General features: G+C 46.0%; 1 protein-coding gene across 3 annotated transcripts in view; it reads left to right on the forward strand.

Moving 5' to 3' along the window:
- The first annotated feature begins 733 nt into the window (after positions 1 to 733).
- TMEM135 (transmembrane protein 135) overlaps positions 734 to 27557 on the forward strand; it is a 698244-nt gene continuing 671420 nt past the window's right edge. For 2 of the 3 annotated variants that reach the window (XM_029602282.1, XM_029602283.1), the window contains exon 1: positions 735 to 933. In XM_029602282.1, the coding sequence (XP_029458142.1) occupies positions 793 to 933 (141 nt within the window). In that variant the 5' untranslated portion in view covers positions 735 to 792. Of the gene's footprint in view, positions 934 to 27557 lie in introns of all 3 variants that reach the window. The other variant, XM_029602284.1, reaches the window with a different exon arrangement.

The raw sequence follows: 27557 nt of genomic DNA on the forward strand, positions 1-27557 counted from the left end.
AACTAGCATTACAAGTTTCCATGTCACATTATTGTTTACTTGTAGTCAGCTGGTATGGACAAGCTTTTTGTCAAAATAAGGATTTTTTACAAAGGTGATCTGCTGCAGGGAGAAGAAATGAGAGAAAAAAAAAAAAGATGAAATCAAGTGGGGTAGAACAAATTAAAACACCAGCCCCTCACGCTCATTCCCCCCTCCGAGCTCATCTCTGGCCCCCACATCTCATTCCCCCCCTCCCCGCTCATCTCTGGCCCCCACATCTCATTCCCCCCCTCCCCGCTCATCTCTGGCCCCCACATGCTCATTCCCCCCTCCCACTCCCCTAAGAGCATATCCCTGGCCCCCACACACTCATTCCCCCCTCCCAGCATACTCATTCCCCCCCTCCCTGCTCATCTCTGCCCCCCACATGCTCATTCCCCCCTCCCACTCCCCTAAGAGCATATCCCTGGCCCCCACACACTTATTCCCCCCTCCCAGCATACTCATTCCCCCCCTCCCTGCTCATCTCTGGCCCCCACACACTCATTCCCCCCTCCCAGCATACTCATCCCTCCCCTCCTGATACCTGGCTGTAGCCAGCTGAGCGCTACACTCCCTTCAGCATTCAGTCTGCAGTGCACAGACGATTCCTTCTCCCTTGCTTGCTGCAATACCTAAAGAGCTCCCTCCCAGCTGCGCCTCGCGCCGGGTCTTTGGCCGCTGGTAACCCCGCCGCCCTTTGCCCTGGTTTCACCGCTGCCGCCGCGTCTCGTGACGCGTCCCCTCCTCCCCCCTCCCCCACTATCCAACATGGCGGCCCTCAGTAAATCCATTCCTCACAACTGCTACGAAATCGGTCACACTTGGCACCCGTCCTGCACCGTCGCCTACCTCCAGATCACCCAGGGGGCCCTAGAGGAGGCCTTCAAGATCTACGGGACTCTGTACCTCGTGAGTACGCCAGAGAGTCGGGGGGAGCCGGCCGGGCTGCGGCCTGGCGCTGCTGTTATCCCTGACTGGCACCCAGCCCTGTGCCCTGCCCGCCGCCTGGCCTGGGGTAGGAGGAGGAGGAGGAGGAGGAGGAGGGGGCTCATGTGTCAGAAGGAAAGGGCGTGAGGCGACAGGAAGGACCGGAGATGACCTGACCCCAGTGTTCTAGTCTGAAACGGGCTTTTGGTTTAGTTTCTCGCTCAGATGGTGTTAGAAAAGTCCTGTTTGCTTAAAATGATCCCCAGAGAGGAGAAATGCTTAGAAACTGTGCAGCTTTATTTACATGTTTTTTTTATTCTTGTGGTGCTGAAGATGGGTTTTTGTTTCTTGTTAGTGTGGGTTTCAGGGTTGGTTGCATTATTTTGCTAGTTGTGAGCTAATGATTTTACACAGCTCCCGGTTTCCTGTGGCATATTTTTCAAAATTTTGTGGCAATTATGTGGTAAATATACTTAATTTTGCATAATGGTTAATGTCTGTCACTGTGCAAAAAATACTTTTTTTTTATACTGAAAACCTTTCACATTGTTTTTAAGCAGTATTTAAACTATATACAAATACAACATTTATCAATACAAAAATCAACTATTTATCAAGTAAAAACATGTTACAAACTTAACTCTGGAATGTCACTTTGTTTTCAATTAAAATATAGTGCAGCCTTCATACTTTTTATATTATCTCGAGAAAGTCTTTGACTTTCTCAATATTTGAGCTTATGTATGCTAAAAATACCATCAGCTTCAGCAGATTATTATGCTGTTAATTACATACAGGTCAATACAGTAAGGAGGGGTAGGAAGAGCTGCGTTAGTGCCGGGCGCACCCGCGGTTGCCGCACGCACAGCCCGGCTCACCTACCACTCGATACTGTATTTAAATTGCTTGCAAATGCAAGCCACGTCCAAGAAGCGTCCGTGAAGCGTTAGGCCCGTGTAACCCATTTTACTGTATAGAGCGCTATACAGCGCCTATACAGTAACCTGGGTGCGCGGGCCTAACGCTTCACGGACACGCTGGTATCTGTCATTTCAAATGTCATTTCGAATGACATTTGAAATGACAGGTACCAGGAAGTGGACGGTTCTCCTACGCTCACTTGCCCTGGCCGCGTCAATGGATGCTGGTCTCCGGGGCAGTCCCAGTCCTCTCCCCCCTTCTCCTGAAGCAACGAAAGCGGAAAAAAATCTAAAAAGCGAAAAGCGAAAAAAAAAAAAAGTAGCAACGAAGTGGACGGTGGGATTTCCAGTCCTCTCTCCCCTCCTCCCGAAGCAAGGCTGCTTTACTTTACTTTACTGGATTGACGTGACACGCTTTGAAGCTTTCCCGTATTTTTTCTTCCCCTCCCTCCACTTTCTTCCAGCACTTTGCCTGTTTTCTTTTGGGGGACTCTCGTTTTCACCACTTCAATTCCCTGCTCCCCCCAGCAGCTAAGGCCTCCTCCCTCCTCACAGTCCCATGTGTAAAGCAATGACTAACTTTTTTTTTTGCAGCCGCTCGAGATTGCCAGTCCTCTCTCCCCTCCTCCCGGAGCAAGGTGCAAAAAGCAGCCTTGCTTCGGGAGGAGGGGAGAGAGGACTGGCAGTGTAATGCAACGACTTACTTTTTCGCAGCCCTTCTCCGAAGACGGACATCGGCAGAGACGGACATCGGCTCCCCTGCTTCCCGGAGGCGAAGATGGATGCCTGCACGGGCGAAAGCGGCCCCTGTGCGTGCAATTGGGCCGCTCAAGACGTGACGTCACATGCCGTGACGCCAAACGTCGTGACGTCACACCTTGAGCAGCCCAATTGCATGCACAGGGGCCGCTTTCGCCTGTGCAGGCATCCATCTTCGTCTCCGGGAGGCAGGGGAGCCGATGTCCGTCTTCGGAGGAGGGCTGCGAAAAAGTAAGTCGTTGCTTTACACTGCCAGTCCTCTCTCCCCTCCTCCTGAAGCAAGGCTGCTTTTCGCGCCTTGCTTCGGGAGGAGGGGAGAGAGGACTGGCAATCCCGACCGTCCACTTCGTTGCTACTTTTTTTTTTCCCGCTTTTCGATTTTTAGATTTTTTCCGCTTTCGTTGCTTCGGGAGGAGGGGGGAGAGGACTGGGGCTGCCCCGGAGACCAGCATCCATTGACGCGGCCAGGGCAGGTGAGCGGGGGCTGGGGGAAAGTTTGCCACCTACCCTTACCCCTGCTTCTAACGCAGGGGTAAGGGTAGGCGGTAAGTTAGCAGGTTAAACGCGCGGCAAAACGGCAGGGTAAAATAGCAATAGTCGGGGCGCGCGTTACTGTATGGGAGGGAATAGCTAATTCGATCGTTTACATCTAATATACATGCCGCGGGCGGAAGGGGTTACCCGGTGATTTAAAGAGGCGGTAAGGATGGGTTAAAGGGGATTGTGTATTGCAGGAAGGGCTAACGCGGCTGGAAAGTGAGTAGAAAGCGGGTTAGGAGCGGGGTAACCGCGGTCGCACTTTACTGTATTGACCAGATAGGAAATTATGAGGTGGGTCTCTGCTGTTTTGGGGGTGGGTGAGCTTCACCAACACAGATAATTTAGTCAAAATTGATGGCAGGATGAATGCAGCATCTTATCAGAAAATATTGGAGAAGAATTTGCATTCATCAGCCAGGAAGCTGCACATGGGACTCCCTATTCTTGCTTACTTCCTCAGGTATTGGCCCCAGATTTTCTCGTCTTTCATTGTTCTCAGCAATCGCTCTCCTTCGCCTGGCATTCCTTATTCTTGCTTTCATACATAAGAGAAAGGCCAGCAAGGCAAAAATGTACAGAAAATCCATATTGGATGTAGTTGGAATCGTACATGGATTTCCCAATATGTCTGCCACCTATAGCGCCACCACACTAACGGCAGGTGCTAAATTTTACATGTTAAAAAGCTCAATATGGACGCACTACTTTTGGGCACGTGTTACTGTATCGTGGGTACTAGCTAATCAAGTCAGTAACATGCTATTTTCATGCGATATGACCTAAGAATTTACAGGATCTGGAGGCTTTTTGCCAAGCGGAATGGGCAGCTTTACCACATGAGAAAATAAAGGGCCTCATTTACAACTATTACAAAAGACTGCAAACTGTCATTGATGCAAAAGGGGGCAATACACAATATTAAAGAACTAAGGGTATGCAAACATATGAACAGGACCATTTAATTACTTCCTTTATTGTTAGGATTTGTTTAATGATTGTGCTATTCTGTGATGCATAATAGTTTAATTTGAAACACATTAAAAATAACAGATGTGTTTTGTCTGATCACTCATGTTTTCTTAAAATGCTACACATCTTACAAATTCTGCCAAGGGTATGTAAACTTATGAACGCAATTGTATGGACACTTGGTAACAGTTACAGAAAAGCAGGTTGAATTAGCCCAAGTTTGAAACTTGCATGAATTGAAATTAATGCCCTCTCTGCCAGCTGTTGCTGACTTCCAAAACACATCCAGGTTTTGTATGATTGGACACACATGCAGGTGCAAGAACATTTGCCTAAATAGGGCCCTTTCAAAGAGTTTCGTTACTCCATCAAGGAATTATAACAGAATTTGGTTTGGTTTAAGAGATCTTTGAGGGATCAAACATTCTGACTGACTTCTCTGGCCACTCCAACCTCTTCCGTCCCAGGGCTGGATTCAGTATTGCTAGATTTTAAATAGGCTTTGTAGTCCAAGATAAGACACATTCAGGCCGATACAGTAAAATCGGCAGGAGAGCCGGCGCTCCGAGGCGAGCGCCCACTCTCCCAACGTGCGCCCAGGCCACTCTTCTGGGCACGCGATCCAGTATTTAAATGAGGGCCCCGCGGTAAAAAGAGGCTCTAGGGACTCTAGCGCGTCCCTAGCGCCTCCTTTTTGACAGGAGCGGCGGCTGTCAGCGGGTTTGACAGCTGACGCTCAATTTTGCTGGCGTCTATTCTCAAACTCGCTGACAGTCAAGGGTTCAGAAAACGGACGCCGGCATAATTGAGCATCTGTCTTCCGACCCGCGGGCCAATTTTACATTTTCTTTTTTAAATTTTTAAATTATTTTAAAAATTTGGGCCTCGGACTTAATATCGCTATGATATTAAGTTGGAGGGTGTACAGAAAAGCAGTTTTTTCTGCTTTTCTGTACACTTCCCTGGCGCCGGCAGAAATTAACGCCAGTCTTTGGGCAGGCGTTAATTTTTGAAAGTAAAATGTGCGGCTTCGCTGCACATTTTGCTTTCTGGATCGTGTGGGAATAACTAATAGGGCCATCAACAGGCATTTGCATGTTGTGGGCGCTATTAGTTTTCAGGGGGGGTTCGCCGCGCTATTACCCCTTACTGTATAAGGGGTAAAGCTAGTGCGTCGAAAATGTGTGGCCAAACCCGGGCTAATAGTGCGCTCCACTGTACTGTATCGGCCCGATTGTAACCCAAAATTAGTTCAAGTAACTTAGAGAAAAAAAGGAAGATAATGCATCATTTGAAGGGCAGGGCTTAATGAGCTTGGTAGCTCTCCTTCCAGATGACCTTGCTTCTCCCAAGTAGCAAAGGGAAGTGGAATCACTCTGCTACGGTTCCTTGCAAAAGTCATCAGTAGATTAGTGATAAAAACTCCCATTTTAATGCATTTTGATTTTTAGTTTCTAAATAGCATGTGAAAAATGAACAAAGGTGTTGAAGACTCTCTTTACTAGGCAGTGTATGTCCATGAAAGTCTCCCCTATATACCTCTTTTGTCTGCCCGAACAACTCCAGGTCTGCCACTCTAGCCTTCAAAGATTAGATGCATTCTGAGAGAGCTGGGAGCTTTTTGCACCAGGCGCACACATGGAACCTCCTTTATTTTCATTATAATCCAATTTTCACCCATAAATTCCTAGATTTTTCCAAAAGCGACAGTTTAAACTCATTTTCATCCTAAAGAGCAGCTTCAGAGCTCCAGGCCTCCAGCAATTACTGGAAGCCAGTTTAGGCTAAAGCACCTGCAGCGTTTCAATTCCCACCGCCGCCCCCACCAACAAAAGCGCACACCCTCCACTGCTGCTATTGTGGTGTTTCAAGTCCCTCTCCCCCCAGGCAGCCAAAGTGCCTGTAACTTGGTGCAGCATTTGAAGCAGGCCATGCCTACCAGAAGCACTTCCTGGCAGACTCCCTGGCCCCGCACAAAAGCAGAAGTGCAAAGCATGGGAACCTCAGTAAGCTGCTGCTGAAGGAGAGAGGAGAAGCCTGGAGTTACCACTAAAAAGAAGGAATGCTGTTACAATGGGGGGAGGGAGGGTTGAGGGAGATTATCAGGGATGTGGGGAGAGAAAGACCTGCTAAGGAAGGGATGGGGGCAGAGCTAGGGATGTGGATGAATGGGAGATTCTGCTTAATATTTTTTATTTACCCAGAAAAAAATAATTTTTTCCACTTTTTGTTCTTGTCATCACAAACACTAACCCTAATTGAAAATGAAGGTCCCTAAACATGACACCTGGTGCAAAGAAACCGGAATAACCCCCATCCCACTGTTGGATTGTTGTTTGTGTCTTAATCTTCTTGAGTTATTAAAGGTATTTAAACTTGTATCTGGAGTGGGAATGCTTAATCCAATTTTAAATACAATTAATACCTTTTAAGAGACTTTATTTTAATCTTACATAATAATGACGGCAGAAAAGGCTGAAATTGGCCTTCCAGCCTGCCCAGCAAGCTTCTTAAGGTAGTATCTGCCGTACTGTGCAGGTTACCCCCATGTTTCTCTTAAGGGTATTAACTGCCACTCTGAGCAGTTATCCTCAAGCCCTTATGATAAGGGTATTCATATTTACAATCAAAACCAAGCTACTGTCAAACCCGTAAAAGATTATTGCTAGCAATACTTTTATTGGGTGAGGAGCGTTCTTAAAAATTCAGATAATGCTGCTTGATGTGCTTTGCTTTTGGACTTGGCTGTAAAAGCAGTCCTGTGCTTTTTCCCTTGTGTCTGCATATATGTCCCCCAGACCATAAACGTCAGGGCCTGGGTTGGTTGTGTGAATCCAGTTTCTCCTTTTTCCTTCCTGCCGTCGAAGCAGAGAGCAGGGTAGCAGTTGCATCAAAACCATCAAGGCTTATTGGATAAGAGTAGTGATCCCCCATGCCTTCTGTTAAGGGTAGTAACTGCCGCACCAAGCAGATTACCCCCTTGCACCCTTCATTTCTGTCCTCTGGTCTTTACGGATCCACAGTGGCCATGCCCCTTTGAATTCTTTGACTATTTTTATCTTCACCACCTCCTCTGGAAGGGCGTTCCAGACATCCACCACCCTGTCCGTGAAGAAATATTTCCTGATTTGATTCTGAGTCCAACCCCCCTGGAGTTTCATTTCATGACCGCTAGTTCTACTGTTTCCTTTCCAACAGAAAAGGTTCAAAGTTTGCACATTATTAAAACCTTCCGGGTATCTGAAGGTCTGTATCGCACCTCCCTCTTCCAGAATATACATATTTACATCCTTTAGCCTCTCCTCGTAATCTTCCAGTAGAGACCTCCACATCATTTTAGTCACCCTTCTCTGGACCCCCTCCATCCTATCATTTTTGAGATATGGGCTCTAGAACTGAGCACAGTAGTCCAGGTGATGCTTCACCAAGGACCTGTAGAAGGCCATTATCGCCTCCTTTTTTTTTTTCTTACTGGTTATTCCTCTCTCAATGCAACCCAGCATTCTTCTGCTTACGGCATTGCTTTGCCAGCTTCAGATCGCCCGACACTATTACCCCAAGGTCCCTCACTTGGTCTCTGCACATCAGTCTTTCACCACCTTTCACATACAGCAGGGTGCTCAAAGCAGTCCTATGGGCCCCCTCCCAGCCAGTTGGGTTTTCAGGATATCCTTAATGAATATGCATTTATTTATTTATTTATTTTTGGTTTTTATATACCGGAAGTTCCTGTATAATATACATATCACTCCGGTTCACAGATAACAGAGATAACTATCGCCGGGATGGCGGTTTACATGGAACATATCGAACAGTTAATCTATTATAAAGTAGAATACAAACTAAGATCTACTAAGAACACATAAATAAAGCAAATAAACATTACAAAATTGCTGTGGGATGGGAGGGTTGTTATTCTTCCTGCTCTTAGCTCTCTGGGAAAGCTTGTAGGAAGAGCCAAGTCTTGAGTTTCACTTTGAACGTGGAATGGCACAGCTCAAGGCAGAGGTCTGGTGGTAGTGAGTTCCAGAGCGAAGGGCCCGCTGTGGATAGTGCGCGTTTCCTCAGGGAGGATTTTGCTGGTTGGGTGATCATTCTGTTCTGATATGCCCTTCTGGTTGGCTTTTTAGAAGTGTGTAGTTGGAGCTGGAAGGTTAAGTTGAGTGGAGAGATGCTATGTAGGGCCTTATGAATCATCATGCGATTTATTTGCATGCACTACCTCCTGTGTAGGAAAATATTTCTCATGCATATTCGTTAAGGATGTCCTGAATACCCAACTGGCTGGGAGGGGGCCCGTAGGACTGATTGGAGTACCCCTGACATACAGTTCTTTTGGATTACCGCATCCCAGATGCACGAGAGTGCACTGGGATGCGATAAATGTGATGTGATAAATTGCAGGAAGACCTTGTGAGACTGGAAAATTGGGCATCCAAATGGCAGATGAAATTTAATGTGGATAAGTGCAAGGTGATGCATATAGGGAAAAATAACCCATGCTATAATTACACGATGTTGGGTTCCATATTAGGTGCTACAACCCAAGAAAGAGATCTAGGTGTCATAGTGGATAACACATTGAAATCGTCGGTTCAGTGTGCTGCGGCAGTCAAAAAAGCAAACAGAATGTTGGGAATTATTAGAAAAGGAATGATGAATAAAACGGAAAATGTCATAATGCCTCTGTATCGCTCCATGGTGAGACCGCACCTTGAATACTGTGTACAATTCTGGTCGCCGCATCTCAAAAAAGATATAATTGCGATGGAGAAGGTACAGAGAAGGGCTACCAAAATGATAAGGGGAATGGAACAACTCCCCTATGAGGAAAGACTAAAGAGGTTAGGACTTTTCAGCTTGGAGAAGAGACGACTGAGGGGGGATATGATAGAGGTGTTTAAAATCATGAGAGGTCTAGAACGGGTAGATGTGAATCGGTTATTTACTCTTTCGGATAGTAGAAAGACTAGGGGACACTCCATGAAGTTAGCATGGGGCACATTTAAAACTAATCGGAGAAAGTTCTGTGTTTAAAAAAGGATTGGATAAGTTCTTGGAGGAGAAGTCCATTACCTGCTATTAAGTTCACTTAGAGAATAGCCACTGCCATTAGCAATGGTTACATGGAATAGACTTAGTTTTTGGGTACTTGCCAGGTTCTTATGGCCTGGATTGGCCACTGTTGGAAACAGGATGCTGGGCTTGATGGACCCTTGGTCTGACCCAGTATGGCATTTTCTTATGTTCTTATGTTCTTATTGAATCCCAGCTGACAAATCTTTGACCATTTTTTCAAGCTTTCTTAAATCCCTTTTCATTCTCCCTGCTTCTTTAGGCATGTCCATTCTGTTGCAGATCTTAGACAAATTTTAATTTCTATCCCTTCTGCAATGTCTCACACAAAGATACTGAACAGAACCAGTTCCAAAACCAATCCGCTTAATACCATTCTTTCTTCAGAGTAGGTTCCATTTACCCACTGTCTCCTATCAGTCAACTAGTTTGTAATCCACGCCACCACCTTGGCACTCACTCACAAGCTTCTCATATTATTTACAAGCCTCTTTTATGCAGGACTGTATCAAAAGCTTGGCTGAAATCCAAGTGGATCACATCGAGCACTCTTCCTTGATTTAATTCTCTAAGCACCCAATCAAAAAAGAAAATCAATCAGATTTTTCTGACAGGATCTTCCCCTGGTGAATCCATGCTAACTTGGGTCCAGCAACCCACCTGATTTTAGATAGTTCACTATCCTTTACCTTCAGCAGAGTATCCATTAATTTTCCCACCACCAAAGTGAGGCTAACTGGCCTATAGTTTCCAGCCTCCTCTCTGCTCCCACTCTTGTGAAGTGGGACCATAACCGCTCTTCTCCGATCCTGCAGCACCACTCTGTTTCCAGGGATCCATTGAACATTTCTCTCAGCGGACCTGCCGGCACATCTCTGAACTCTCTCGATATCTGGGTTGTACCTCATGCTGCCCCATATCCTTGTCCACTTTCAGTTTTCCTAGCTCTTTCCTTACATTCTCTTCTGTAAATGGAGTTTCGTCTACCCCATCCCCTTCTATGGTCTTGACAAACCAATCTGTTTGTTTTTCAATGTCCTGCAATAGTATTACAAATAATCAGTTGTTAGGGCCAGGGTTAATTACTTATTTGTTGATATAAATCTCTAATTGACTCTTATTGTGAAAAATATTCCCTCCCCACCAACCTTCTAAGTGGGGTAACAGTCTATACAGTATATGAAACTACGTGACTGGGAAAATCAAGCACCATTAATTATTTTTCAGAAAACAGCTCTTATGCTGTAAAACAATTGACTTTTGAAAGTTCTTTACACACACAGAATTAATTTAGCTCACAAGCAATTATTTTTGTAAGCTTTAATGGTATGCTTTTCCTAGCAAACTAATACTCGCAAGTCCTGCTCCCCACCAGCAGATGCCGCTTCTATCAGCCCTCCATTAAGTCCTTTTTATTGGACTAATTTTAGTAATGACCTGATTCACTAAGACTTTTCTCCCATTCTGTGAGAAAAAAAGCTTTGTGATGAGTCCTAAGTTAGTCCATTAAAAGGAATCACCTTCAAATTATTTATTGACCTTTTTATTTCTGAGTGGAGTAACTTGGCAGCCACACGATTTCACTGATTAGAAATTAATACTGTTCTTCCTTTTTTAATCCAACCAGACTAGTCCAGGTTGTCACAGGCCAAGCAGGCTGGGCTGGGATTCCCCCAGCAGGAGTAGGGCCAGACTCGAGGGTAGGGCCGCACTGGGCCTTTTGCCTATTCTAGCCACCTCCCCTGCAGGTTGAGCCCTTGGGTTCTGGTGGCCAGCAGGACTTACCCGGAAGCATGGCTGATTGGAATATGTCACAGGCTGGGAGCTGGATACAGCTAGAGATAAGGCTGGAATCAAGGACAAGCTTACACCAGAGCAAAAGCAAGGCCAGGGATAGCTACAAAGGACTGGACTAGACAAGGGCTGGTCAGAGTCAGGACTAGAGTAGGGCTGGACAAGGACAGGGGTAGACAGGCAAAAGGAAACAAGAAAGCTCAGCAGGGCACAAGAATGGTTAGGTGAACCTTGAAGGCCTGAAAGCTGCAGCATAGAGCAGGAAAGCTCGAGGGCAATGAGCATGGCAGATGGGCTTGCAAGGCCAGAAGGCCTGGAAGGGCCCAAAGCAAGGCAGGAAGGCCTGGAATTCCACAGAGCAAGACAGGAAGCCAGAGTAGGCCACAAGACAGGATAGGAAGTCAAGGAGCTGAGATGACTCTATGAAGAGGCACTGAGGGAATGGACAGGCTGGGTTAAGTAGGGCTGGAAATGCCACATCAGGTGATCAGCGAGGAGGTGACTAGGGCAGTTATGAGCAAGGCTCGCTGATGACCTCTGTTGGCGGGGAGGCTGCATAGCAGACGGAACTGTGCCACAGATGAATGGTTTATGCTTATCAACCAGCAGATGGAGACAGAGATCAGCAGGTTTGCTGACATCATGCCTCATATGCATGCATGCATGCTGACTTTAGCCTGCTACTGTGCTCTCTCTCCAGTAGTTGGAAGAGTAAGCATCCCATGCTGAGGACTAAGGCCTGGGTAGGCGGAATAGCAGAAAAAGTTTGGAGACAGCTTCTGAGGTAAAAGACTCGCTCTTCCTCCCTCAGTTTAGCAGTGCTCTAGAATAGGAGGATCTTGATAAAACAATAAGGCGGCAGCTCCTGAGGTGAAAGCCGTGTGATCTCTCCCTCGGTGGAGCAGTGCCTGGGTCAGGGGGCTTCCAGTAGTAGTCTGGTTGGGGTTGAGCTTGTGGGCTTCTGTCCTTAATGCCCTGCCTCCCCCCTTTTTTCCTTTCCTCACCTTTGTTTCTGTGAGGGCTCTTCTCCTTTAAGTGGTTGGCTGTGCTCATAAAGTAAAAAAAAAAACAAACAAACCCCAAACAAACAAATGATGAAACGTAAGATTTTCCATACTAGGTCAGACCAAAGGTTCACCAAGCCAAGTATCCTGTTTCCAGCAGTGGCCAATCCTGGTCACAGTTATTTGACAGGATCCCAAAAGGTCAATAGATCCCATGCTACTTATTTCAGGGATAAGGAATTGATTTACCCAAGTCTACCTTAATAATGGTTTATGGATTTTTCTTCCAGGAACTTGTCCAAACCTTTTTTAAACCCGGCTACACTAACAGCTTTCACCACATCTTCTGGCAGCAAATTCCAGAGTTTTAATTATGTGTTGATTAAAAAATTATTTTCTCCTATTTTGTTTTAATATATTATTTGGTAACTTCATTGCATGTCTGTTTAGTTTTTCTGCTTTTTTGAAAGTGTAAACCAATTTGCATTTGCCTGTTCCACTGCACTCATTATTTCATAGACCCCTATCATATCTCGCCTCAGCTGTCTCTTCTTCAAGCTGAACAGCCCTAACCTGCCCATATTAAATTGCATTTGCCATTTAGAAGTGCAGTCGTTTAGTCTCACAAGATCCTTCTGCAGGTCTTCACAATCAGCTTCCATTTTAATGACTTGAAACAATTTTGTATTGTGTCAAGTCGTTGTATTGTTTCAAGTCCAGCCTTTCTCCAGATCATTTATGAATATGCTAAATAGCACAGGTCCCAGTATGGGCCACTGGGGCACTCCACTAACGACCTTTCTCCATTTGGAAAACTGACCATTTAGTCTTACCCTCTGTTTTCTGTCCAGTTACCAATCTACAATAGGACACTACCTCCGATTCCATAACCTCCCAATTTCCTGAGGAGTCTTTCATGAGAGACTTTGTCAAATGCCTTCTGAAAATCCAAACACACTGTATTAGCTGCCTCACCTTTGCATGTTTTACACCCTCAAAAAAACTTGTGGTAAATTGGTAAGGCAAAACTTCCCTTTGGATAAACCATGTTGCCTCTTCCCCATTAAATCATGTCTATTTATGTGGTCAGTAATTGTTTTTAAGAAAAGCTGTAACCATTTTGCTCAGCACAGACATCGGGCTCATTGGTCTATAGTTTCCCAAATCACCCCGGAGTCCTTTTTAAAAATTGGCATTATGTTGGCCACCCTCCAGTCTTCTGGTGCTGAGGCTGATTTAAATGATAGGTTGCAAATCAAAAGAAAAAACAGGTCTCCAATTTCATGTATTGAGTTCCTTTAGAATTCTGGGCTGAATACCATTCAGTCCTAGTGATTTGTTATTCTTTAGACTGTCAGTCTGATTAATTACATCCTCCAGTTTCACAGTGATTTCATTTAGTCATCACCATCAAAAAATATTTCTGGTTTGAATATGACTCCGACATCTAACTTGCCAGTGCTTATGCTCTTCCCTATTTTTCTTATCTGGGTCTGCTTTCTATTTTTTGAATGATACCCTTTTGGTTTTAATTGCCTCTTTCACTTCACTATTAACCAAGTGACTACCACGGTGGATTTTCTTTTGCCCTTTTTTAATACCCGGAAACATTTTAGCTGGGTCTCAAAGATGGTAATTTTAAACAGCGTCTATGCCTCCTGCAAGTTTTTAATCTTGTGGATTGCCCCTTTCAGTTTTTTGTTTTTTTTTTTATAACAAATTTCCTCTTTTTATCATTTCCTCCCATTTTATAGTTAAATGCGACTGCAGTAGTTTTCTTTAGTATTTGCACTCCAATGATTGTCAGATTTATTACATTATGATCACTGTTGCCAAGCGGATCTGCCATCTTTATCTATTGCACCAAGTCCTGTGTTCCACTGAGAACTAGATCTGATATAGGTCCCTATCTTGTCTGTTCCATGACCAACTGCTCATGAAGCAGTTATTTGATGGCATCTATCTCCCTTGCATGTCCTTATGTGACATTTACCCAATCAATATTTGGGGAAATTGAAGTCTCCCATTATTATTGTGTTGCCCATTTTACTAGCCAGTCTAATGTCTGTTAACGTTTTGCAGTCTCTTTTCTCGGCCTGGCAGGTGGTAATATATCCCCACTACTATACTCTTCCCTTTTACCCTTGGAATTTCTGTCCAAAAGGATTCCAGAATGCAGTTTGTTTCCTGCAAAGCTTTTATCCTGCTTGACTCTGTGCCAGCCTTAACATAAAGTACCACCCTCCACCTAATTTTATCTACCCTGTCATGTCAATATAATTTGTAGCCTGATAGCACAATGTACCATTGGTCATCCTCCTTCTACCTGATCTGAGTTGCTTATTATGTCTATTTCTTCCTTTAGCACCATATATTCTAACTCTCAAAACTTTATTTTTCAGACTTCTGGCATTCCATACAGACATCTTAAAGTAGTTTTATTTATATTTTTATATTACCCACAACCTGCTTATTATCAGATGATACTTGCATTTTGTAGTCATTTTTATTTGCATGCTCTGTATTTAAATACATCTGGGTTTTTTCCAGCTTTCATAGCTACCTCTCTATCGGGTCAATTTAATTTACTTGATTTGCTGTATCTTTTGAGGATACCACCCTCTGAACCATGCGCTGCTGAGCGACTGTCTGCTTTCCCCCATGTTGTAGTTTAAAAACTTCTCTAGCTCCCTGTTAAAAGCTAGTGTCAGTGTCAGCAGCCTGGTTCTACTTTGTTTAAGGTGAAGCCCATCCTGTTGGAATAGGCCTCCCTTCCACAGAATGTTCCCCAGTTCCTCACATACCTAAAACTCTCTTCCATGCTCCATTGAGACTCTGGAGCTTGGCCTGCCTCTGGGGTCCTATGTATTGAATGGGAAGCATTTTTGAGAATGCAACCCTGGAGATTCTGGATTTCAATTTCCTACCTAAGAGACTAAATTTAGCCTCCGGAACCTCCCTCTTGCACCTTCCTATGTCATGTACTATGAAGGCTGGCTCCTCCTAAGCACTCAAATATTATTGTCGTAACGGGAAGTCCAGTTAGGACTGGGGAACTGCTACATGGGTAGCATAGGACTTCTAGGCAGGGCAGATCAAGGTCTTTCACCTGAACCAGCCACTTCCCTCACAGGTTGAGGCCTTGGGTTCTTGTGGAGGGCAGGACTTAACTGGAACTGGACAAACTGGGTCTTGAAGCTAGGTTGGAGTTGGAACATGGGTAGGGACAAAGGACCAGGCAGGGCTGGAGACATGGCTGGACAGGGTAAGATGAGACAGGTACTGAAATGAGCAGGATGAGGACAAGGTAGGACAGGACAAGACTAGACAAGGACTGGACAAAAACAGGACTTAGAACAAGGAACAATAAACAAGAAGGCCCAAATAAGGCAAAAGGCTGGGCTAGATGAACCTAGAAGGCCTGAAGGCTGTAAGAGGAGGCCGCAGAACAAGGCAGGGAGGCTTGAAAGACCACAAAGCAAGGAAAGAGGCTGAGATAGGCGACAAGGCAAGGAAAACAAGGATGGCCAGGTCAAGGAGCTGAGGTGACTCAATAATGAGGCAAGGAGCAAATGGATAGGCTGGGTTAAGTAGGGCTGGAGTCACTACCTTGTGGGATCAGTAAGAAGGCAGCTAGAGTGGCTGTGAGTGAGGCTCTCTGATGACTGCTGCTGGGGGGGAGGGGGAGCTGTGTAGCAGGCAGAATCATGATAATTATCTAGGTGGTGCACCTTTGCACCAGCCTTTGCACCAGGCTGGCAAGTTACCAAATGATCCTCATGCTCGCTAGCCACCTAGCTATCTACTTTCTTAAAGATCGAATCATCGACCACAACAGCTGTCCTAACCTTCCCTCCTTGGCACGGACCGCTGGAGACACATCCTTGATGCAAGAGGATAAAGCATCACCTGGAGGGTAGGCCCTAGCCACACGATTACTTCCTGCCACACTAAAGTGATGGTCTCCTGTTAGGTAACCTTTCTTCTCCAAACCAACACAAGAGCTGCTAGACTATAGTTGGGACCGCTCAACTTTGTCCTGGAAGGTCTCCTTTCTGGCTACCCCAGTTTCAGTAAATCTTCTCCTCTAGCCTCCAGAGATCAGACGTGTTGTCTGAGAGCCAGGGGCTGTTTTCACAGGGTACACAAATACAACCTCTCACTAATAGGTAGATAATCATATATGTGACACTCTGTGTGGAAGACTGGATAGCTTCCATCTTGCTGCTAGGCTTCTGTCCGCATCTTAATTTGTTGAGGTGATAAAATCTTAAAGGCTGGTAAGGAGTAGATATATGTCAAGAGTTGTTAAATGTAATTAGAGCTTTTATATATATTAGGTGCCTTTTAAAATCTATGGTTTATTAAATTTGATAACTGGGTGATAGTGAATGACCAGCAGAGGGACTAAAATTAGTTAATCACTAAAATCAGGGTTAATTGAATGTTATTTTAAGTGACTAATTTTGAACACTTTCCTCCTAGTGAGGGTGATAATCTACATATGAAACAATGAGTGTCATAATTTTGCTTGCCATGCAGCCTCATCGTGCCCTGATCAGTCTTTTGTGACACCTCCCCACTAGCAGAGGCCTTCAGCGAAATCTGTTCCAAGCAACCAAGCCATCTACTCACTAGCCATCTGACTCAGCCTGTGGTGCCGCCTCCTCTTTACCGGGGTCCTCAGTGAGCTCATCTCCAGCCTTGCCAAGCTCCGCCTTGCTGCCTACACCATACCCAAGCCCCAGCCCATTTAACTCTGACATGCCAGAATCTACATGCAGTTTCATGGAGTCACTCTTGTTCTCTGACCTGGTCTTTCTCTGACCTGGTCTTCCCTGTGGCCTCCAGGCCTTCCTGTGGCTTGCTCCTTGCCTTGTGGCCTACCTAGGCCTTGCTTTACCCTGTGGACTATGGGCCTTCTTGCTCCTTGCATCTTGCTCTCTGCTTGTGGCCTATCTAGGCCTTACCTTGTGGCCTCCGGGCCTTCTGTCTCCCTAGGCCTAGCTTCGGGACCTATTCAGGCCTTACCTTGCTTCAGGCCGCCAGTTTTGCTGCCTTCAGGCTTTCGTGTTCTCTGTTCTATGTTGTCCTTGTCTGTTCCTAACCTTGTCTACCTTGTCTCACCCCCATGTATCCTTTCCCTGCTTTGCCTTGCCCAAGCCTTTATCTGTGTCCAGCCCAGTCCCTGCTCAGTATTCAGGCCTCAGTGTCCAGCCCCTTGCCTGCTCCAATATCCAGTCCTCAGCCTGCTCCAGCATCCAGTCCTCAGCTGCTCGCCTGTTCCAGTCTTCAGTCTTTACCTGTTCCATTCTCCAGCTCTTGGCTCCCTGTCTGTACCTATACCCAGACCTTTGCTTCCCATCTGTCTCTGCCCACAACATCCAGCCTGTGTCTGCCCTGCCTTGACAAGCTTATCCAGGCTGTCTAGTTGAGCCCTACTGCTCCCAGCACCCAAGGGTTCGACCTGTGGAGAAGTGGGCTAGTTAGAAAGAAGACCAGCTCAACTTTCACCATGATGTTCAGCTGTCATAACCAAGTCCAGCTGTCATAACCAAGTCCAGCTGCGTGGAAGAGGGTTCAACCTGCGTGGAAGAGGGCTGGCTTGGCAGAAGGGTGGACTCAGTTCCTGCCCTGCTCCTGAGAGGGTATTTCCTGACTCCAGCCCTCATGACAATGAGAGAGGAGTGGGTGGGAGGGTAGAAATCCAAATAGTAACTTATTGCCCCAATGGCATAGTCAGAACTGATTTGTTTTGGGGTGAGCCCATGAGTAGGTTAACATGAGTAGGTAGCAGGTGTAAAGGTCTAGGCCACACTAGTTGTAATCTTATTAGTAAATAATGCCTGAGTGCGACAGTTGTCATGCATCATGAGTGGTGCTTTAAAATATTTTTATGCAATTGTTTCAAGCACTTACCAACATTAAAATGCCTTATTATCCCATCTTTGAGAATATCCATTTCTTCTGTATTTGTAGTTTCTTTTTCTTCAGTATTCCACTGTTCAGAGTCTGGTTTCTTGTCTGCATGTTTCTGTTTCTAATGTGTAGTCTCTTATTCTGTATTAGGTGTCTCTTATTCTGTATTAGTGCTGTTATTGTCTGTGTTGCGCATGTGTGACAGAGGTACGGTATTTTTGCTAGTGTGTATATATTATATATGTAATTTTTTTTTTTATATACCGACATTCGATCTGAGATATCACATCGGTTTACATTCAGGTACTGTAGAAATTTTCCTATCCCCAGAGGGCATACAATCTAAGTTTTTGTATTGAGGCAATGGAGGGTAAAGTGACTTACCCAAGGTCACAAGGAGCAACAGCGGGACTCAAACCCTGGTCTCCTGGTTCGTAGCCCACTGCTCTCTAACCTGGTTCGTAGCCCACTGCTCTCTAACCACTAGGCTATTCCTCCTTCCTTCTCTGTTGAGATTTGTAGCAGTCTGGCATGTTGTTTGTCCAGTAGGTGGTGTATTAGTGTTTTCGGGCCTGATGTAATATTTGCACTGCTGTCTTTTCATAGGTAAGTTTGTTGCTTTTAAGAGCAGGCTATATTATCGGTTTGCAATGTTTGTGTATTCTGTATTGCGGATGCCTTATGCTTATGTTCTGGTTACTGACATGTATTGTTGATATTTATAATAATAAAACTTTAAATGATAAAAAAAAAAGTTTGTTGCTTTTGGAGTTCTGAGAGTTAGTGCTGTTATGGTAAAGTTCTAGGTGTTTTTGTTTTTACACAGGTTTTTGTGTAACTTCACAAGGCGTTTGGCAGTGGAGAGAGCAAAGTGTTTTGCTGTTACTGAGGTGACATCAGAAGTTGAAAATATTTTTTTGCATGTTGGATTGTAATATGAACTGTCCAAGTTCTGTTCTGCAGCTTTTGCAAATCTTAAGCCCTTATGGTGATTATGATTATTGCTATTTTATTGCAGTTATGATATTCTCTGTGGTTTTTGGAAAGAGAATTCATAAAAGAATACATTGGTATTTGTTTTATTATGTGATTAGATCTGATGTTTCTGTTAAGTATTTTTTTTTGTTTGTTTTTTTTTTTTACATGAAATTGTGCATTTATAAACTGCAATACATATCAAAATAAATTAATACAAATTAATCCAATCGCTGAAAGCCAAAATAATTTTTTTTAACCTTTAGAGAAAAAAGATAAAACATTAATCTGTTGGTTCCAGTCTCTTTTTTTCCCTTGTCTGTCTTTTTCTAAATCCTTCCTTTTTAGGGTCTTTTTATTTTTTCTTCTGTTTCTTCTCTCACTTCCTATCTTCTTTCCTTCCTCCCTTAAACACACAGGCTCCCTCTCACACACATGGATCTCACAAGGTTCCCACTATCACATATGCTCTCTCACTCATAGGGTTCCCATTACCCTCCCCAACAGGCCTTCACATGATCTCTCTCACATGCAGGCTCCCACTCCCATAAACACACACACATAAGAACATAAGAAAATGCCATACTGGGTCAGACCAAGGGTCCATCAAGCCCAGCATCCTGTTTCCAACAGTGGCCAATCCAGGCCATAAGAACCTGGCAAGTACCCAAAAACTAAGTCTATTCCATGTAACCATTGCTAATGGCAGTGGCTATTCTCTAAGTGAACTTAATAGCAGGTAATGGACTTCTCCTCCAAGAACTTATCCAATCCTTTTTTAAACACAGCTATACTTACTGCACGAACCACATTCTCTGGCAACAAATTCCAGAGTTTAATTGTGCGTTGAGTAAAAAAGAACTTTCTCCGATTAGTTTTAAATGTGCCCCATGCTAACTTCATGGAGTGTCCCCTAGTCTTTCTACTATCCGAAAGAGTAAATAACCGATTCACATCTACCCGTTCTAGACCTCTCATGATTTTAAACACCTCTATCATATCCCCCCTCAGTCGTCTCTTCTCCAAGCTGAAAAGTCCTAACCTCTTTAGTCTTTCCTCATAGGGGAGTTGTTCCATTCCCCTTATCATTTTGGTAGCCCTTCTCTGTACCTTCTCCATCGCAATTATATCTTTTTTGAGATGCGGCGACCAGAATTGTACACAGTATTCAAGGTGCGGTCTCACCATGGAGCGATACAGAGGCATTATGACATTTTCCGTTTTATTCATCATTCCTTTTCTAATAATTCCCAACATTCTGTTTGCTTTTTTGACTGCCGCAGCACACTGAACCGACGATTTCAATGTGTTATCCACTATGACACCTAGATCTCTTTCTTGGGTTGTAGCACCTAATATGGAACCCAACATCGTGTAATTATAGCATGGGTTATTTTTCCCTATATGCATCACCTTGCACTTATCCACATTAAATTTCATCTGCCATTTGGATGCCCAATTTTCCAGTCTCACAAGGTCTTCCTGCAATTTATCACAATCTGCTTGTGATTTAACTACTCTGAACAATTTTGTGTCATCTGCAAATTTGATTATCTCACTCGTCGTATTTCTTTCCAGATCATTTATAAATATATTGAACAGTAAGGGTCCCAATACAGATCCCTGAGGCACTCCACTGTCCACTCCCTTCCACTGAGAAAATTGCCCATTTAATCCTACTCTCTGTTTCCTGTCTTTTAGCCAGTTTGAAATCCACGAAAGGACATCGCCACCTATCCCATGACTTTTTACTTTTCCTAGAAGCCTCTCATGAGGAACTTTGTCAAACGCCTTCTGAAAATCCAAGTATACTATATCTACCGGTTCACCTTTATCCACATGTTTATTAACTCCTTCAAAAAAGTGAAGCAGATTTGTGAGGCAAGACTTGCCCTGGGTAAAGCCATGCTGACTTTGTTCCATTAAACCATGTCTTTCTATATGTTCTGTGATTTTGATGTTTAGAACACTTTCCACTATTTTTCCTGGCACTGAAGTCAGGCTAACCGGTCTGTAGTTTCCCGGATCGCCCCTGGAGCCCTTTTTAAATATTGGGGTTACATTTGCTATCCTCCAGTCTTCAGGTACAATGGATGATTTTAATGATAAGTTACAAATTTTTACTAATAGGTCTGAAATTTCATTTTTTAGTTCCTTCAGAACTCTGGGGTGTATACACATATACATGCTGTCACTCTTATGCGAGCTCCCATTCCCACACACACAGTCTCCAGCTCTCACTATCACATAATCTCACATGCCGGGCTCCCATTCCCTGTCTACACACATAGGCTGTCACTCTTACATGTTCTCTCACACACAGTTTCTCATTCCCACACAAACACACACACAGAGGCCACCATATGAGGGTTCCCACTCCCATCAAGTGCGCACACACACACTTTCATTTACATGCTTTCACAAATACAAGCTCTCTTTCACACGCAGGCTCCAACTCACAAATGCTCTCTTTTACATGTAGGCTCCCACTCCTTCACACACACAGGTCCCACTACCCACAGGCGCTCTCTCGCTCTCTCTCTCTCTCTCACACACACTATTCTGACCTGCTCTCTTTCACATATACACACGCTATCTCTCTCACACATACAGACCTCACTCACACACATAGGTTTCTCATTCCTATATGCTCTCGCTTTCTCACATGCGCACACACATGCACGGTTCCCACTCCCGTGCTCTCTTTCATATACATGCAAAGACACAGGCTTTTCCCGTCGATAGCAGGGCTAAATTAGCCATGCTGTCATGGGAACAGTCAGTCAGGCCTGGGTGGCGGAGCTTCCTAAGTGATGTCAGAGCTTTGCTCTGAGGCTGCGCGTGGTTTCCTGCGCTGATAACGACTCTCCTCAGTCTGTTTTTCCACGCACGGGATCGCATGCAGAGCCTCAGACCTCCTCAGAAAATTCCCAAAATTGGAAGAAAAAACGGAAAAAAATGAAGGACCAGGGCAAGAAGAACGCTCCCTGACCCTCAGGATTCAAACCCTGCCTCTGCAGGAAGGTTATGTCCATCTGAGATGGACATGACCGCTGCTATCGTTGTCTGGGACCAGACCACCCGCTCGAGTCGTGCCTTTATTGTGGTCGGATGTCGCCGAGGGCACGCCGACAGAGGAGGGAGAAGATGGAGCGTCTACAAACCTCTAGGACCGGATCCTATCCCCCACCATTGGAAGCTCACTCTTCCCTGGGGCCCATCACGACTGCGTGGCCTCCATGGAACCTCCGACTGAGAAGGATCGCATGAGAGGTAAAAATCTAGCCTCCGGGAGTCGAGATCCCTCCCGTGAAAAAAGCCGACACCATCCGGAGTCGCATGCGCCAGGGCGGGTAGTGGCACATACCTGGGAACCGACACATGCGTAGAAATCAACGGCGCACACCCAGTCAACACAGCGCCGTGTGGACGCGACGCAGGCTACCAAAGCTACGGTGCCGGAGGGTCCGACGCATTGACCAAGACCTTCAGAATCGTCCCGGTCACCGACTGTGACGTAGGTGCGTCGGCCGACGCACGGAATGGTGCCGGTGTGGCGCAAAGGAATGGCGCCAATGCACTGAAGCGAGCCAACAAAAACCACGGCACCATAGGCGCCGACACCAGAAAACAGGAAGAAAACAACTAATTCTCGTCCACATCCCCCAGAACATACTGGGATGAGGAAGAAATCCCGTTTTGTACCGCTGGCTATGGTATTGAAGGCGTCCAGGGATGCACCGTTGACCCTAACACCCTCTTCACCAGCCTCCTCGTCCAGATCAGACAGGGACGAGGGTCAAATTAAACTATCTTTGTCGTCAGTTTCTTTTGCCTCCTTGGCTCCTGTGTTCTCAGACTTATCCTTAGCTTCCAAACTTCATTCCAGGGGTGACAACCTGCAGGAACCCCTGCCGAAGAAACGCAATGTGCGGGAAACACTGCGCACATGCGTGCCTGAGACTCAGCCACCAGATACAGATAAGAACATAAGAACATAAGAAATTGCCATGCTGGGTCAGACCAAGGGTCCATCAAGCCCAGCATCCTGTTTCCAACAGAGGCCAAACCAGGCCACAAGAACCTGGCAATTACCCAAACACCTAGAAGATCCCATGCTACTGATGCAATTAATAGCAGTGACTATTCCCTAAGTAAACTTGATTAATAGCAGTTAATGGACTTCTCTTCCAAGAACTTATCCAAACCTTTTTTGAACCCAGCTACACTAACTGCACTAACCACATCCTCTGGCAACAAATTCCAGAGATTTATTGTGCGTTGAGTGAAAAAGAATTTTCTCCGATTAGTCTTAAATGTGCTACTTGCTAACTTCATGGAATGCCCCCTAGTCCTTCTATTATTCGAAAGTGTAAATAACCGAGTCACATCTACTCGTTCAAGACCTCTCATGATCTTAAAGACCTCTATGATATCCTATTGGCAGCCATTCCGGCAGGCAGACCACAGGTACAAGCTAGACCACCAATGCCGCCAGTGATGACTGATGCTTTCGTCAACCTCTCTCTGGCATTATCTGGTTTCTTTGAAATCATGAAATCCTCTTATCAGATGGGGGAACTCCTCACCCAGTACCGACCCGGCGTCTCCACAGCTTTCAGGACACTCGTCCCCACAAAACACACATCCTCCATCTCCACAGGTCAAAAGACCCCCATCCCCACGGGTGCTCTCTCTAGCCCCGACACCAGCACCGCAACCTCAACGGCCACTTACCCCAGTGTCGCCGGACCTTCAACCCACATTAGCGGATAGCTCCACCGGGTATCCCTCAGAACCAGGGTCCTCCTCCGGAAGACCTTACCTATCCAAAGTTCTTAGAAAAGATAGGTTCGTTCCTCAGCCTTAACATTCAAAAGGTGCCGGATCCGAGATCGGTGACTTTAGATCTATTAAAGATCTTTGATCTTCCGGCAGAGCCTACCTCTCTACCTCCACATGGGGTACTAAACTCTGTGCTGGAATGCTCCTGGGATACCCCCTTCCAACTTCCACTGGTTTCGAGAAAAAACGATCTTAAGTATAAAATGCAAAAATTGCCCTACTACTCGACACCACAACTACCTCATGCATCCCTTGTAGTTGAATCAGCGATGGCGAGAGCTAGGAAATCCAGGTTACACTCAGCTACCCCTCCGGGCAGAGATCTTCATTCGCTGGATGAACTTGCAAAGCGCACATTCCAGTCGTCAGTGCTGGCTGCCCGCATTAACCATCACCAATTCTACATCATTCAATACCTCTACGAGTGCGTGCGAAGGATGAAAGAAAGCTCGGACCTCGTCCACCCAATTGGGGGCACTAATCACGTACAAGACCTGGAGGAGGGCATCCGCCATTTGTTGCACATGGTCTACGAAGGGTTTGAGACCTCCTCGCGCTTGTCCGCAGCTGCCATTGTGGCACGACGTATGGTGTGGCTGAGGGCCAGCTCCATTAGAGAAGATGTCCACGAGAAATTGGCCAATTTACCGTGTAAAGGGGACAATTTGTTTGGGACCCGTTTCCAGGAAACTGTGGCACAACTAAAGGAGCAGTCAGTGGCTGTACAATCTCTAGCCACCCCTCAATCCCACTCTGCAGCATGCCGGTACCCCACACTACCTCACAGACAAATTTTCCAGTGCCGACCTTATCGGCCGTATGCTTCGTACCATCTCCTAACTTATCAGCAGAATTCCCATCCGCAGAATCAACAACACCAAACTCGAAGGGGACAACCCCGGGGCCAGCACCCACAAGCACAACAGCCCGCCGCCCCGGCCAAGACTAACTTGTCTTTTTGAATGTCGCCCTGCCACCACTGCAACAAGTGCTAGCGGGAGGAATCACGGTATACATCCGGGAATGGGAGAAGATAACAAACGACTAATGGGTACTAGACATTGTTCGACACGGGTACAGAATCCACTTCCTCTCTCTCCCCCCCTCCCCAACTCCCTCATTCAGCGCCAGGGGGGCCCAGATCCCACCACATCCGCTTGGAACAGGAGATGAAGTCATTAATACAACAACAAGCGATTCGATGTGTCCCTCTGACAGAACATCTAGCAGTATTCCACTCCCCCTACTTCCTAATTCCAAAGAAATTCGGGGATCTTCGTCCAATCTTGGACCTCAGAGAATGAACAAGTTCATTGTCAAGGGAAAGTTCAAAATGATCTCTCTCAAGTCTCTGCTACCCTTGATCCAACCCCAGGCCTGGATGTGCTCCATAGACCTCAAGGATGCATACACTCACATTCCTATGCATCCTTCCTCCTGGTGATACCTGTCTTTCCAAGTACATGGCCAATACTTCCAATACAAAGTCTTGCCCTTTGGCCATTCAACAGCGCCCAGGGTGTTCACCAAATGTATGGCAGTGGTGGTGGCATTCCTTCGTCAACAGGGGGATCATGATTTTTCCTTACCTCGATGACTGGCTGTTGGTAGCCGCCAAACCGGACACGCTTCGGCAACATCTCCAACATACAATTCAGTGCCTGGACAAGTTGGGCTTGATCATCAACTATCAGAAGTCCAACTTACATCCTGCACAAACAATACAGTTCATAGGAGCTCAATTGGACACAATCAAATACCGAGTTTTTCTGCCGGCCGACAGAAAACGAAACATGCGACTCCTTTTTCGCCGCCTGAAGTCGACCATGTCACCAACGGCACATCAAGTCTTACAAGTATTGGGACATATGGTAGCCTCGATCCACGCAGTCTCCAACATGAGACTCCGCATGCGACACCTCCATTGGGGTCTCAAACGGCAGTGGAAACAACATAACCACTACATTGGAAAGTGTCCTTGACAAAAACCACGATGGCAGACTTAGACTGGTGGTTACGAAAACCAACACTCACCAAGGGAGCTCCTTTCACTCTCCTACCGCACAATGCAGTCCTAACCATGGATGCCTCCCCGAAAGGTTGGGGGGCCCACCTCGACAGCCTCCAGACGCAAGGCCTCTGGTCACAGCGAGAACAGTCTCTTCACATCAATCTCTTGGAATTGAGAGCCATCCGATATGCCCTGCGCACCTTTGTCTCTCACCTCCAAGGCCACTGGTTGATGGTTTACACGGACAATCAAGTGGCCATGTTTTATATCAACAAACAGGGGGGCTCAGGCTCCTGGACTCTGTGCCGCGAAACCCTCACCCTCCTGACATGGTCCATCCACCACTCCATTCAACTACAAGCCACTTACTTGCCGGGAATCGCAAATACTCAAGCGGACAGGCTGAGTCAGATATTCCATCCACACGAATGGTCCCTCAACAACGAGGTAGCTGAGACCATCTTCCAAAGATGGGGTCATCCATCCATAGATCTTTTCGCCACAGCACACAAATGGAAAGTAAATCGTTTCTGCTCTGTATGGCTGACTCCCCACAGGGTCGCTCAGGATGCTTTTCTCATTCCATGGACGGAGCCCCTGATGTACGCATGCCCTCCAATCCCCCTCATCACAAAGACGCTACAAAAGTGCATGAGGGACGAGGGGCAATTGATCCTCGTGGCACCGGCGTGGCCAACCATGATTCGCACACCTCCTACACTTGTCGTCGGACGCACCGTTCAGACTCCCCAATCAAGAAAACCTGCTGTCCCAGGAAGACGGGTCTCTCCTCCACCCGTTACACTCCTCTCTGCATCTCACGGCTTGGAGGTTGAACAGCGCCTTCTGTCGGAAAAAGGTTTCTCCATCACAGTTCAGGAGGTAATCTTAGCAGCCCGCAAGCCGTCCAAGAGGAAAAACTATCACTTCAAATGGAAGCGCTACACCACGTGGTGGGAATCCAGGAAAGTTGACCCATTTACCTGTATGCCAGAAACCTTGCTGGACTACTTACACACGTTGTATATGTCTGGTCTCGCTACAGCTTTAGTCAGAGTCCACCTCAGTGCAATTGCAGCTTTTCACCGATCGCACAATGTCCAATCCATCTCTATCTATCCGATGGTGTCTCGATTTGTAAAAGGGCTCTCACACCTTCGCCCCCTGGTGTCAAAACCACCAGTTCCATGGAATCTAAACTTAGTTCTTGAACAACTGATGGTCTCGCCCTTCGAACCAATGGAATCCGCACATCCAAAATACCTCATCTGGAAGGTGGTCTTCCTTACCGCAGTAACATCGGCATAGCGTATTAGCGAATTACAGGCCTTGGTACATTATAGCCCATACCTCCAATTCTACCACTATAAAATGCTCTCACAGACACACCCCTCATTCCTGCCGAAGGTAGTCTCCCAATTTCATCTCAACCAATCAATTGAGTTACCGACTTTTTATCCAAAACCTCACAAGAATGACAGAGAGAGGTTACTACATACCCTGGATTGCAAGAGAGCACTTGTCTACTATAAACAAAGGACCCACTCGCCCCACAGGGCATCACAACTCTTCGTTTCTTTCAACCCAAATGCCCCTGTTGCGTTCGTGCCTTTCTCGCCCTCGCTCCACCCTCTCTACCTTTGTGGTGACTCCCTTCGGGTCTGACGGACAGATGCTGCCGCGGCTTCTGCTCTCCGCTTCTCCCTGGAATCCCCGGGCTGGCCTGACGCTGCGGATCCACCATGTTCCTCATGACGTAAGGGTGTGCGCGCGCGTGCGCTTCAGAGTTTGTAC

Source organism: Rhinatrema bivittatum, chromosome 5, assembly GCF_901001135.1.
Source record: "Rhinatrema bivittatum chromosome 5, aRhiBiv1.1, whole genome shotgun sequence".
Taxonomy (NCBI): Eukaryota; Metazoa; Chordata; class Amphibia; order Gymnophiona; family Rhinatrematidae; genus Rhinatrema; species Rhinatrema bivittatum.